The sequence below is a fragment of the Notechis scutatus genome, chromosome 1 (genome assembly GCF_049901735.1).
Source record: "Notechis scutatus isolate UNSWTSFEM ecotype Mainland chromosome 1, rNotScu1.2, whole genome shotgun sequence".
Classification (NCBI taxonomy): Eukaryota; Metazoa; Chordata; class Lepidosauria; order Squamata; family Elapidae; genus Notechis; species Notechis scutatus.
The window spans coordinates 167,632,274-167,645,562 of record NC_142009.1 but is presented as its reverse complement, the minus strand read 5'-3'; the positions used below and the strand labels follow the sequence as shown (position 1 = coordinate 167,645,562).

The window sequence follows — 13,289 nt, the reverse complement described above, 5'->3', positions numbered from 1 at the left end:
CTTTCGTGATCCAAGCTGATGCAAGTGATGTGGCGGTGGGGGGCGGTCTTACTTCAGTTAAATGAGAAGGGGACACTACAGCCGTGCGCTTATACCTCCCGTAAATTGACTGACACTGAAAGGAGATGGGCTGTCTGGGAGAAGGAAGCGTTTGCAGTCCGTTGGGCTTTACTAGCCTGGAGACATTTTTTGAAGGAGCGAAACATCCATTTGAGGTATGGACGGACCATAAAAATCTGGAAGCTTTGAAAACTCCTCGAAAGCTATCCCCTAAGCAGGTTAGGTGGGCTCAATTTTTCAAGCGATTCAATTTCTCGTTGAAGTATATCCCAGGGGGAAAAATTTTTATGGCAGATGCTTTGTCTAGAATGCCTCAATACAACAGTATCCGAAATGAAGTGGTAAGACCAATCGTGTCCACTACACAGTTGGCTGCTCCCGTAGTTACCAGAGCACAAAAAGGAACCAGGAGAGAGATCTGTCCACTGACCTGATGGAACGATTTAAGGAGGCTTTGAAAACAGATGAGTGGTTCCTAGCAAATGCGAATAACTGCACCGCTCGGGATGGTCTAGCCTGGATAGGTGCAAAATTGTATGTACCTCAAATTCTGAGAGGCCAAGTTTTACAACAAACTCACGATTCTAAAGCGGCTGGTCATTTTGGGTTTGTGAAGACTCTACATTTGGTGAAACGACAGTTCTGGTGGCCTTCGTTGAAAAAGGACATTGAGACTTATGTGGCGAGTTGTCCAGTTTGTGCTTCAGCAAAGAGGCCTCCTGGTAAACCACCAGGTTTGTTGCAGAATGTGGCCAGGCCAACTGCTCCTTGGAAGGAAATTTCCATGGACTTTATAGTAGATCTACCCGAGAGTGTTGGACACACTGTCATTTGGGTAGTGACTGATTTGTTTTCCAAACAAGCCCATTTCATCCCTTGCTCCAAGATTCCTTCAGCGAAATCATTGGCCAAGATGTTCATTATACATGTCTACAGGTTGCACGGCGTTCCTGAGCGTGTAGTTTCTGATCGGGAGTCCAATTTACCTCGAACTTTTGGAGGGAATTCTTGAAGTTGATAGGCTCCACCCAGAGCTTAAGCTCCGCCCATCATCCCCAAACTAATGGGGCCTGTGAGAGGACAAACGGGGTGTTAGAACAATACCTCAGATGTTATATAAACTATCAGCAAGATAATTGGGTGGACTTACTGCCTTTATGCGGAGGTGGCGTATAACAACTCTGTACACAGTAGTACGGGGTTTACTCCGCTCAAAGTAGCCACAGGACAAGATTTTGTGCCCATACCTGAACTGCCTCAGAAAACTCCCAATGTCCAATCGTTGGGCGATTGGATATCTAAACTTCAACTAAATTGGCCGGTTGCTCGAAAAGCTCTGGACGAGGCGCACCAATCTCATAAAAATTTGCTGACAGAAAGCGAGCCCCACAGATGTTGTATAAGGTGGGCGATAAAGTATTCCTCTCGACCAAATACTTGCAGACTACCCAGAAATCGAAGAAGTTGGGTCCTAAGTATGTGGGACCTTTTCCCATTGAGAGGATCGTAAATCCGGTGACTGTTCAACTGACTTTACCCAAAACTCTTCGTCGCATTCATCCAGTTTTCCACGTCAGTTTGTTGAAACCAGAACATACCAGTACCTTGAGACCGACACAGGCTGATCCCCTGTACCTCTGTTGATCGAGGGGGAACAACATTTCGAGATTAAAGAAATTCTAGATTCTAGGAAATGGAGGGGTCATGTCCAATATCTTGTAGCGTGGAAACATTTTCCTCCATCCCATGCTGAATGGGTTAATGAGAAAGACATTAGGCTCCTGAACTGCTTAAGGAATTTTATGCCAAATATCCTGATAAACCATAGAAATGTATGTCAATGTTAATATATGATTGTTTTTTCTTACAGGGACTAATGTCCTTCTTCTAGGGGGTCCGAATGTCAGCCTCAAGATATCTTGTTGCTACCATTCAATTTCCAGTAAAAGAATAATCCTGCTCTACACCATGGAGTCTGAGTATTTCTTTCTTGGGATTTAGAAGGAGCACAGTCTGACAGTCATTTTGAGGATTGTATCCCAGTACTGCTTTTCCTACTGCTTTATTGACTATGAAGGCTACTCCATTTCTTCTGAGGGATTCTTACCCACAGTAGTATACCTGATGGTCATCTGAATTAAATTCATCCATTCCTGTCCATTTTAGTTTTATGATTCCTAAGATGTTGATGTTCACTCTTGTCATCTCTTGCTTGATCATGTCCAGCTTGCCTTGATTCATGGATCTTACATTCCAGATTTCTATGGAGAATAGATCTTTACAGCATCAGACTTTCCTTTCACCACGAGATGCATCCACAGCCGAGTGTCCTTTCAGCTTTGATCCAGTCGCTTCACTCTTTCTGGCTCTACTAGTACTAGCCCTCTGCTCTTCCCCAGTAGCATATTTGACACCTTCCGACCTGAGGGGCTCATCTTCCAGTGTCATATCTTTTTGCCTTTTGGTACTCTCCATGGGGTTTTCATGGCAAAAATACTGGAGTGGGTTGCCATTTCCTTCTCCAGTGGAGTTCTCTGCTATGACCTGTCCGTCTTGGGTGGCCCTGCACGACATAGCTCATAGCTTCATTGAGCTACACAAGCCCTTTTGCCACAACAAGCCAGTAATCCATGAAGGGGTAAATATAGACATAAGAAATAAATAAGAATTGTGGAAAATAAGCAAGATCACGTGTTACTTTCCATGTAATGTTGAGATGCAATAGCTTGCTACTATAACAGATAATATAACTATTCTATAATAAACATATATACAATCAAGTGAGTATCACAATTATTTACCAAAATGAGCTAAAGTGCCTGCATTTTTGTTCCCCGTTGTTCATAGCTTCAGTTTCTGAAGTGGAAGGTATTCTCTCTCATTCATCAGTAACATTTTCCAGCTAATTTGGATAACATATTCTAAAAACATTTTTCATGTGCTTTTTCAATGAAATTCTTCAAGCAGTTCCATGGCTTCTCTTCAAAGCTACTTTCTTTCATTTTTCAGCAGGAGAGGAGTGCTTTCCAGAATGGGATGGTCTAATCTGCTGGCCCAGGGGGTCAGCAGGAAAAACCTTAGCTATGCCTTGCCCTTCTTATATCTATGATTTTAATCACCAAGGTATGCTCCTTTCCCTTTTGAATCATTGACCTTACATGATACCAGGGAGAGAAAAAGGTCTTCAGAGTAATGGAAATGTTAATTCTTTCTTATAGGTATGGCCTTCCGTCATTGTAATTCAGATGGAACATGGGCTTATGTGCACAGTTTAAACCGAACATGGTCTAATTATTCTGAGTGCCTCCATTTCCTGCAAACAGAAATCAGTCTGCGAAAGGTATGGACTCTTACTCCAGATAAGGAGAAGAGGAACAAAATGGGCTATTGCAGAAATAGTGAGCACTTAAATATCTTTTATGATACACGATGCCGTCCAGTGATGGGATTCAAAATTTTTTACTACTGGTTCTGTGGGTGTGGCTTGGTGGGCATGGCATGGATTAGTGGGTGTGGCTTGGTGGCATGGCAGGGGAAGGATACTGCAAAATCTCCATCCCCTCCCCACCCCACTAACCTGCTTTCCAGCTCCATTCTCCTGTTCAGGGCAACAAAAGAAGACCCAGCCGATCAGTTGGGACTTGGGAAGCAGAGAATAGATGCGGGCAGAGCCAGTCAGTGGTGGTATTTGCCAGTTCTCCAAACTACTCAAAATTACCGCTACCGGTTCTCCAGAACTGGTCAGAACGTGCTGAACACCACCTCTGATGGGACATTATGGGACAAAAAGAATTTGACTGGTTATATCTTCTTTTCTAGGTCCCTTAGTTATTTTCTTTTTTGTTAAAGAAGAGATCTGGCACATGCTCAGAAAAAACAAAATAGAAATTAATTGTCTAACATACTATTTCCTGAGAAACTTTGCCTTTATGTGGTTCTTTAGAATATGACATCTTATAAATGAATTTTGCAATTAGGCTCTGATCACTCAACAATATTAAATAACAGTGGGAATCCATGCATAGAAATTGTGTGCTCTCCAAGAGCTGATCAAGGCTGATTTGTGGTGCTGGCTCAGGGCTCTCTCCCTATACAAGAAATTAGTAGACTAGCTTTGAACATTACTACTGTAGTCGTTGAGTGCATTCCATGCTCAGTTCAGTGCTGTAAAAATATACATTTAAGAAATTATTGATTTTTAAGACAAAATAATTAAAGATAAAGTCACATCTAACAATTCTCTACCCAAGTAAAACTGATATTTAGAAGTTCTTCTGCTGTTTTTTTCTTCAGAGGAAATTCTTTGAACATCTCTCTGTCATGTACACAGTGGGATACTCCATTTCCTTCTCCTCTCTGGCTGTGGCTATTTTCATCATTGGCTACTTCAGGTGAGTGATTTACTAAGGTAGCAGCAAGTGGACCTAGGCCAAAAGCTATGTAGACATTGCATTCACAACACACAAATACAAAGACACACAGACACACATCTCACCTTTATCCTCATACCACTACCTGATTAGGTTTACTCATCAAATTGAATCAAAACACGGTTTGCTTTTCCTTTATATGAAACGTGAACCCAGACTTTGTATTTCTAAGTCATGATTTATGACTTAATATGTGATTGGTGGTGGTTTATGCAACAGACCATGTTTAAGGCAATCTATGGCTTAATATGATGCAAATCTGGTCTCTTTTTTCCTTTCATTTTCTCAAAATATTGCATTGTAGAGAGAAAGAAATCAAAGCTTAAGCCATGTCTTTGAACAAGCAGAGGTGATACTGAGCAGGGACCTAATTAGGTGATAGAGAGAGGGGCGCAAAATGGAAGGAGCAAAGAGATATTTATTTTGTTTTTTATTTATAAAAACAATATTTTTATAGTTATAAAAATTTATATAGCAATGTTTCATCCAGTTGAGAGTACTAAGAGAAGCTAGTGGTAGCTGTACAATTGAGTAGAGCAGAAAGGAATATTATGTCTTAATAAAAAGTAGTAATTATCAGGTGGGCATCATCTCAAGTTTATAATGGTGTAAAGCCCAAAGCAGAGATAGATAAATCAGGGGAAAGGGCAAAAACAGTCGAGATGAGATGACTTGAGTGGGATGCACAGAGAGGCTTTCTGAGCTGATTGTGGCTTGTAGGCCACTGATTCATAATCTCTGCTTTAAATGAGCTCTAAATCATCCCCCCATTCATCTGCAATTCATGGTCTTCTGCTGACATTGATAAATGAAACAGAATAATAAAATCGAGTTTCATGGCTTAGAATTAAAACTCATATTCAACAAAATATCTTTGATGAAAATTCATTTCTTTTTCTTACACACACACACACACATGCATGGTAAATTACAATTTGAAACAGTAAAAAAAATCAGAAAGAAGAAATGGGTATATCAGTGTTTATGAAGATGAAATCCTAGGATTCTGAACAAAAGAAGTCTGAAAAGGATTAACCTTATTCTCAGCTCCTTCTGCGGCTGAAATCTCAACCTCTCAAACACTGCTTAGCACCAAACTTCTGCAATTACAAACAGTCTGGATTCACCCAATGCACTAAACTTCTATTTGCCTCAATGATAGGTTGTTCAATAAATCATGGTAGATGGGATCACATATCATTCTGAACTCAAAGCCATGATTTACAAGCACCAAGTGCTGGGTTGAGCATAAACTGGAGCATTATGGATTATTCAGAAGAGTGTCTTTTTTTTTCGGAGACGCTATGCTCTCTGAAAAGACATAACGACAGAGCTCAAGCTCAATACTTCCTCCTTAAATTTATGTGTGTAAAATACATCATTTTACAGTTAAATCCTTTCTGGAAGCAATGTGAAATATATAATCCATGGAATAATTAATGGAGAAAATGTTTTTGTGGTAACAGATATTTTTGATTTAGAATATAGAAAAGATTGATCAAATGATCTTGGACGAAAATAGTTTCTGCTTTTAAAAGAGCAGGCTCATTGAACTGTATTATGCACATATCCTTATTAGTTGTCCCTGTTCAAAATTGCCATTTTGTCTTTTTTTGTTGTTATTAAGATTAATACAGCCACTTCACACCCACAAGACTATGTGATGCCTGTTGATCTGGCTCTTTTAAAAAAAAAATCCAAATTCAAGAAGAAGACTAAATAATGTCTTATAGCTATTTATTAAGATATCGAAATGGAACTACCATGTTCAGAAATAGTGCACTTTTAAGCAATAGATGCCAGAGACCAAAATTAAGGGGGAGTTTTAGTTTCACTGCCTCATTGGAAATAGACACTAAACAATATGATCCTTCTATGTCCCTTAAAAAGTTTTTCCCCCAAACTAGGAGGCTCCACTGCACCCGGAATTGTATACATCTGCATTTGTTTGCCTCTTTCATGCTCAGAGCTACCAGCATTTTTATTAAAGATAAAGTTGTTCATCCTCATTTTGGAGACAAAGATTTTGACTCACTACTCACAAGTGACCTACAAAATATTATACAGACTCCGGTAATGGACATATCTCAGTATGTAAGTATTGCTCTCTCTTGTTTTTCAGTATTTCCCCAGTCATAAAAACTATTAATTTCAGGGTCAATGTCTGTTCCATGAGCAGTCCCAAAAGTCATTCTTGGTCCTTTAAGTGATACATTTCAGCAGACCTAAAATCAGTAGTCGTTAGTTTCTATCCATGTACTGAGTATTTCTCTGTAAATATATGCCTTTGTTTAAAGTAACTTAGGATCAATAAATTTTAATGGCAATATCTGAGAATATATATTAATTTAAATTGCTTCCCAATTGAAAATACAGGGATGGGAATATAATTAGCCAGAATTGGTGAAAGTAGACGATAACCTTTTCTTGATTACATATTACATAGATTGGAAATGCCATCTGTCCTGACCTCCTCTAGCATTTTTTAGCTCTGGCTTACATGCTGGAGCATCTGAAGAGTCTTTGACCCATCTTTGATTGGAACAATAGCAGAAACCCTTTCTTTGCTTGTAGCTAATCTGTCCAACTTATACAACATCTTGTATTTCTGTTGGCAATACTTTTTGGCAATAGAGTAGAAGAAGATCAATTTCATAGATTTTGAAATGGATATATCAAATACAGGGTGGTTGTCTGAATTTACACTGTTCAGAAACCAAACTATGAGGTCTGCTTTGCTTGATTGGATTATCATGCTATAAAACATTTAGGAGTTCAATGCTTGTGTTGGGATATATAGAAAGCTACTTCACGTTAGCCACATTTTTTTCCCCAGATTGATGAATGAGCTTTGTCTGCTTACGTGTACATTTGTGAACTGAACATTAACTTCTCAATGGATATTTGTTTTTTAAAGAAACAAGTCTCTGAATATATAGATAGATTGGGGGGGGGGGGAAGGGGAGAGGGAAGGAGGGAGGAGGAGGGAGAGAGAATATTTGCCTCCCAAATATTTTGGGCTGTATTTCTCACTTTTTGGGGCTATCTGGGGTTAATGGTAGTTGGTACAATACAACTTGGTTGCTCATTATTGCTGCCCCAGTGAACTATTTTATTTGTTTTGTTTAGTTTGTCAAGCATGTATGAGAAAACAAGTATAAGTATGAACATAACATATAAACATGTAGGTATAAACAGGTGTAAAGCACAACTATAATGACGTGGGGAAATACCCGAACAAAGCTGAATACCATACATGTAAGTACCCGCGAAAACTTAAGAAAACAAACAGGTATAAATATATACATAATAAATGAGTATGAATAAATGGGAACAGTAGGACAGGGACAGTAGGCACCCTGGTGCGCTTATGCACACCCCCTCACAGACTTCTTTGGAATGGAGTGAGGTCCACGATAGACAGTTTAAGGTTAAAGTTTTGGGGGTTTGAGGATGTAACAACAGAGTCAGGTAGTGAGTTCCAGGCATTGACCAGTACGTTGCTGAAGTTGTATTTTCTGCAATCAAGTTTGGAGCGGTTTACTTTGAGTTTGTATCTATTGTTTGCCCATATGTTATTGTGGTTGAAGCTGAAGCAGTCATTGACAAGTATTTTGTTGTAGCAGACAATTTTGTGTACTAAGCTTAGATCAGACCATAGGCAGCATAGTTCTAAGTTGTCTAGGCCCAAAATTTCAAGCCTGGTGGCATAATCTATTGCGAGCTGAGGAGTGGAGTACTCTTCTTGTGAAATACCTCTGGACTCATTCAATTGTATTAATGTCCGTTATACAGTGTGGATTACAGGCAGATGAGCTGTATTTGAGAATTGGTCTGGCGAAGGTTTTGTATGCCCTGATTTACAGTTCAGTGTTACCAGAGAAGAAGCTTCGCAAAATTAGGTTAACAACTCTTAATGTCTTTTTGGCAATGCTGTTACAGTGAACTTTGGAGCTTAGATCTTTTGAAATGAGTACTCCTAGGTCCTTGACAGAGTGAGAGTCGTCTACAAGGTCATATCCGCCCAGTTTGTATTTAGTGTTCTGATTTTTGTTGCCAGTGTGTAAGACAGAGCATTTGTTGGTTGAGTTTTGAAGTTGCCAATTGTTCGTCCATTCTGACACATAGTGTCAGCCTTCAAGATTTTCTCCCTTTGCTTTGCATCTTTCGGCTGTCATAAGTAACGGGGGGAGGAGTGGGGAATGGTTATGGAAAGTGAGCTGGAGGTGTTACAAACCAGAACTGTATAAGTTGGGGGGGGGGTAGATTCTTGCTTAGGCTTCTATCCTATGCTATGCACAGCTGCAACTCTTTATCAAAATAGGTCAAGGTCAATGGACAGAGGCCTCATCACCACCTGGAGATGCCCACATGATGATATACACAACTTTTAATTGGATGAGCCAATTGAACTATTGGGGATGGGAACACTGCCATTACTTTGTATATGTGATTTACGCGCTCATTTTCTCAGATTCAGAATTCTTTTGTTGCTACCACTTGATTTCCAGTAAAAGATATCTTTTCTCTGATTAATGGAGTCAAAGTATTTCTTTCTTGGATTTTGAATGGAGCACCAGCTGACATATAGTCAAGGTCGCTTTGTAGGGCAGCAGTATTGTCAATGGTGTTAGTTTTACATCATCAGTGAAGAGGATGCAGTTGCTTTTAAATGAGGAGGTCGTTTATGTAAATTAGACAGTGGCTCCTAGAATGCTGCCTTGGGGGACTCCGCTGTTAACTGGTGCAGGGTTTGATAGGGCACTCCTTATTTTGACTACTTGTTGCCTGTTTGACAGGAATGCAGCTATCCATTTGTGCAGTGATCCAGAAATGCCCTAAGAGCGCAGTTTTATCAGTATTTGTTGTGTACCACTGAATCAAAGGCTTTGCAGAAGTCTATGTAAATTGCATCTATCACTTTACCCTGGTCGAATTGTGTAGTCCAAATGTTTTTGCAGTGTAGGAGTTGTAGATTACAGGGCAAGTTTTTCCTGAAACCAAACTGTTTGTTAGAGAGTAGGTTGTTTGTCTCTAAGTGCAGGGTAATGGATTGGTTGATGATTGATTCCATGACTTTGCTGATGACACAACACAATGAGATTGGTCTGTAATTTTCAACTAGGCTGGGGTCTCCCTTTTTGAAGATAGGAATGACCGTTGGCTAATGACCATAGGTCGGGCAAACTGCTGGATCTAAAAGATATCTCGTAGATTGTGCTTAGTGGTTCGGCTATAGCAGTGACTATCTGACTATCTCAGACAAGCAACATTGGTACCGAATGGGGATGTTTTTCCTATTTAATTCTCTTATTTTAAACCAATAAATTTATAAAATTTATATGAATTTTAAATATGTCTGAGAAAACAAAAAAAAAGGTAAGTAGCTCTACTCTTAGTTTTAATACCTCACTATATCTATTTAATGTTTTTGACGATGAAGTTAGTAAACTGTTAGATTTAATTATTTTTCCCAATACACACTGGACATTTTTTGTTTTTGATCAATAGGTGTGGTGCAAGATTACTGTGGTGATGTTTATTTACTTCTTGGCAACAAATTACTATTGGATCTTGGTCGAAGGTCTCTATCTCCACAGCTTAATATTTGTGGCTTTCTTTTCGGAAACCAAGTACCTATGGGGTTTTATCTTAATAGGCTGGGGTAAGATACATTGTTTTTCATTCAAGAATTGGTTTTCTTTAAAACTGAGACAATACTGTATCTACTCTAAATTTAATTCATTGGAAAGATATGTCATTATAGTGGCCCTTAATTATATTATTGTATTCAGAAACAAAGGTTGGAATCAATCATTAATGTATTCTAGATCAATATGTTGCATTCATTTAGGCAATTTAATTTTTGCACATTCACTCAGAGCAACTCCAGACTACCATATGTCAAGTAAAAAGCCTAAATTAGTTGTTCTTAGGTTCCACTGAAATTGAAATTAAAACTCTCAGTAAATACCCCATTAATCTAAATGTGATGTAAGTTCCTATAGGATTGCATTTTAAACTTTAACATTTGCTTTCATCTCATTTTGAAAATAAGCTTTTACTAGATGTTGGGTGTTGATGGTCTCTGAGTTTGGTTGTTTTCTTGCAGATGTTCTATTAGCTGGTTAGGTAATATCTTTAGTGTGCACTGATGCTACCGAGCCAGAAAAGAAAATGTTTGAAAGTAAACAATTAAGCTCAGAGAGCACCAAGAACCAAACAGTATAATCTTGAGCTTCATAGATTGTTTTCTACTGGATATTCTATTGTCAGAGATTGTGCTTGTTCACAAAAGAATATCACTATCACTCATATAATGTATCTAATAATTTTATTAAAGGAAATAATGAATCAAAGTAAACAATGACTTATATCTCAAGATTTTATAAAGTTATTTTTCCCATTACGGTCTGGACAAGTAATCAGAATTCATTTTAACTGAGATAAGCTAACATCTTTTGTTTTTGCTGGTAAGATAATATAAAAATCATTACAACTGTAAACAGAATAAAGTTTTATCAGTTATGTTTGCTAATCAAGATTTTGCTATCCTCTTGTATTTTTCTAACAGAAAGAGAAATAAAGAAATAATACAGCCCATCTTTCCATCCTTCTTATAGCTAGCTTAGTCCCATGCCTCTGTTCATTCCATTCATTTTTTAATATAGAACTTGAAAACCAAGTTTGGATGCTTGTAAACCTTAAATGCTCAAGGACAAGAAAGTCCAAATCAAAATGTATTTCTTAATTAAAATAAGATGAACTAGTAAATGAAATTAATATGATTAGTCAGTATATCTTTAAGTTCTGCATTTGCCACATTAAATATTATAGGTTAGCTGTAATGTTTGGAAAGTCTCTGGAAGCCATATCCAAAACTTTTGTAGGGGATGGAATGTGATCATGTGTCTATCCACTAATAGTAAATTTAAAAGTCAGTGAAACACTGGTGAATGTATTTAATAGTGGCATTTTGCCCTTCATTATTAGGCTTGGTTTTAGACCATAAGGTAAAAGAGCTACAAAAATCAAGAATGTACATTGAATATTGTCCATCTAGGAGGGAGACACTTGCAAAACAGGATCATCCAGTATTTTAGAACAAAGCTTTGAAGTCTTCTGGCTGATCTTGTCTCAGTTCTTCCCAAAGTTAAGGACTATCTTCTTTGCTTTGGATTTGGAATTTTATTGTGTAATTGGTAAGTGGAAACTGTTTTCAATTTAGGTTTTAAATACATTACTTTTTATGAAACAGATAAAACAAGATTCATAGATACATAGAATCATAGGGCAAGAAAAACTTTGGGGGTCTTTTCATCCAATCGCCTGCCCATGGCAGGAGACCTTATACCAGTGATGGCAAACCTTTTAGGGACCGAGTGCCCAAAAAGGTAACGGTAAAAGTTCCCTTCGCACATACGTGCTAGTAGTTTCCGGCTCTAGAGGGTGGTGCTCATCTCCGTTACAAAGCCGAAGAGCCAGTGCTGTCCGAAGACATCTCTGTGGTCATGTGGCCAGCATGACTAAATGCTGAAGGTGCACAGAACGCTGTTACCTTCCCACCAAAGTGGTCCCTATTTTTCCACTTGCATTTTTACATGCTTTTGAACGGCTAGGTTGGCAGAAGCTGGGACAAGTAACAGGAGATCACTCTGTTACGCAGTGCTAGAGGTTCAAACCGCTGAACTGCCGACCTTTCTGATTGACAAGGTCAGTCTTAGCCACTGAGCCACCACGTCCCTTTTTTTTGAGTGCCCAAAATGTAACCCCAAACCCACTTATTTATCACAAAGTGCCAATTCAGGCAATTTAACCTGAATAATGAGGTTTTGTGAGGAATTTCAATCACTCTTTGACAACTTGACTTCTCCCTGGTGGCACTGGATTTCTTTAACAGCACAATTCAGGAATGATGGGAGTGTAGTGCAGTAGCCTCTGGAGGGCCATCACATCCTTATTCCTTCCTTCCTTCCTTCCTTCTTCTTCCTTCTTCTCCCCTCCTTCCTTCCCCCCTTCTCTGATTTCACCTTCCTTCCTTTAATCCTGTATATTATGATTCATTATTGTTAGTATTTATTAAAGAATGCTGTGTAGCTTCGAAGCTCTCAGCAAAAACAAAAGCAGCTGTTGTTTGTGGCTGAAGCTATCCCGGGCTGTTATTTACACACACACACACACACACACACACACACACACACACTCACACACACACACACCTATTTTTATTCCACTTTCCCTGGGCCCTTGCAAAAGGAATGGCATATTTTCCCCATCCCTGCTTTTAATAAATCCTAACCCCCCCACAGCCTTTTAGCTACTATTAGCCCAACTTGCTTCCCCCTCCTCTTAAAACAAGGCTAGGGAAGAAAGCCGGGAGGGGGGGATTTAAGGGGGAGGGAAGAAAAGACCCAGGCATATCCCTGTCTGAATAGCCTCCCGCCCAGATTTCACCTGATTTCCTATCTGATCCTCCGACAAACAAACCTCACCCCTGTTTTTGGACTGGACTGCCGGGTCTTTATCTTCCCCATTTATTGGATTTTTATTGAGTCTTTATTGAGTCCCTACACCAAAGAGAAAGCCACCTGGGCTTCTCCTCCTAGAAATCCCCCTACCCTTCCCCCTGCTCCCTTCTCCCTCCATGGCCCCAGCTACTGCTGCCCGGCTTCCTCAAAGGCACAGTGCATTTCAAAGGTGGCAGCTCATGTCTGGAGGTGCCGAACAGTTTCCCACTGTGAGAGCTGGACCAGGCCTCTCCACCATCCAACTCGCCAATGGGGGCGTTTCTGCTTGGTG

General features: G+C 39.3%; 1 protein-coding gene across 1 annotated transcript in view; it reads left to right on the top strand.

The window, feature by feature from the left end:
- Positions 1-13,289, top strand: part of PTH2R (parathyroid hormone 2 receptor) — a 65,908-nt gene that overhangs the window by 15,675 nt on the left and 36,944 nt on the right. The window contains exons 3-7 of the mRNA XM_087949419.1: positions 3,070-3,183; positions 3,279-3,400; positions 4,354-4,451; positions 6,398-6,584; positions 10,002-10,155. Coding sequence (XP_087805545.1) covers positions 3,070-3,183; positions 3,279-3,400; positions 4,354-4,451; positions 6,398-6,584; positions 10,002-10,155 — 675 coding nt within the window. The remainder of the gene's footprint in view (positions 1-3,069; positions 3,184-3,278; positions 3,401-4,353; positions 4,452-6,397; positions 6,585-10,001; positions 10,156-13,289) is intronic.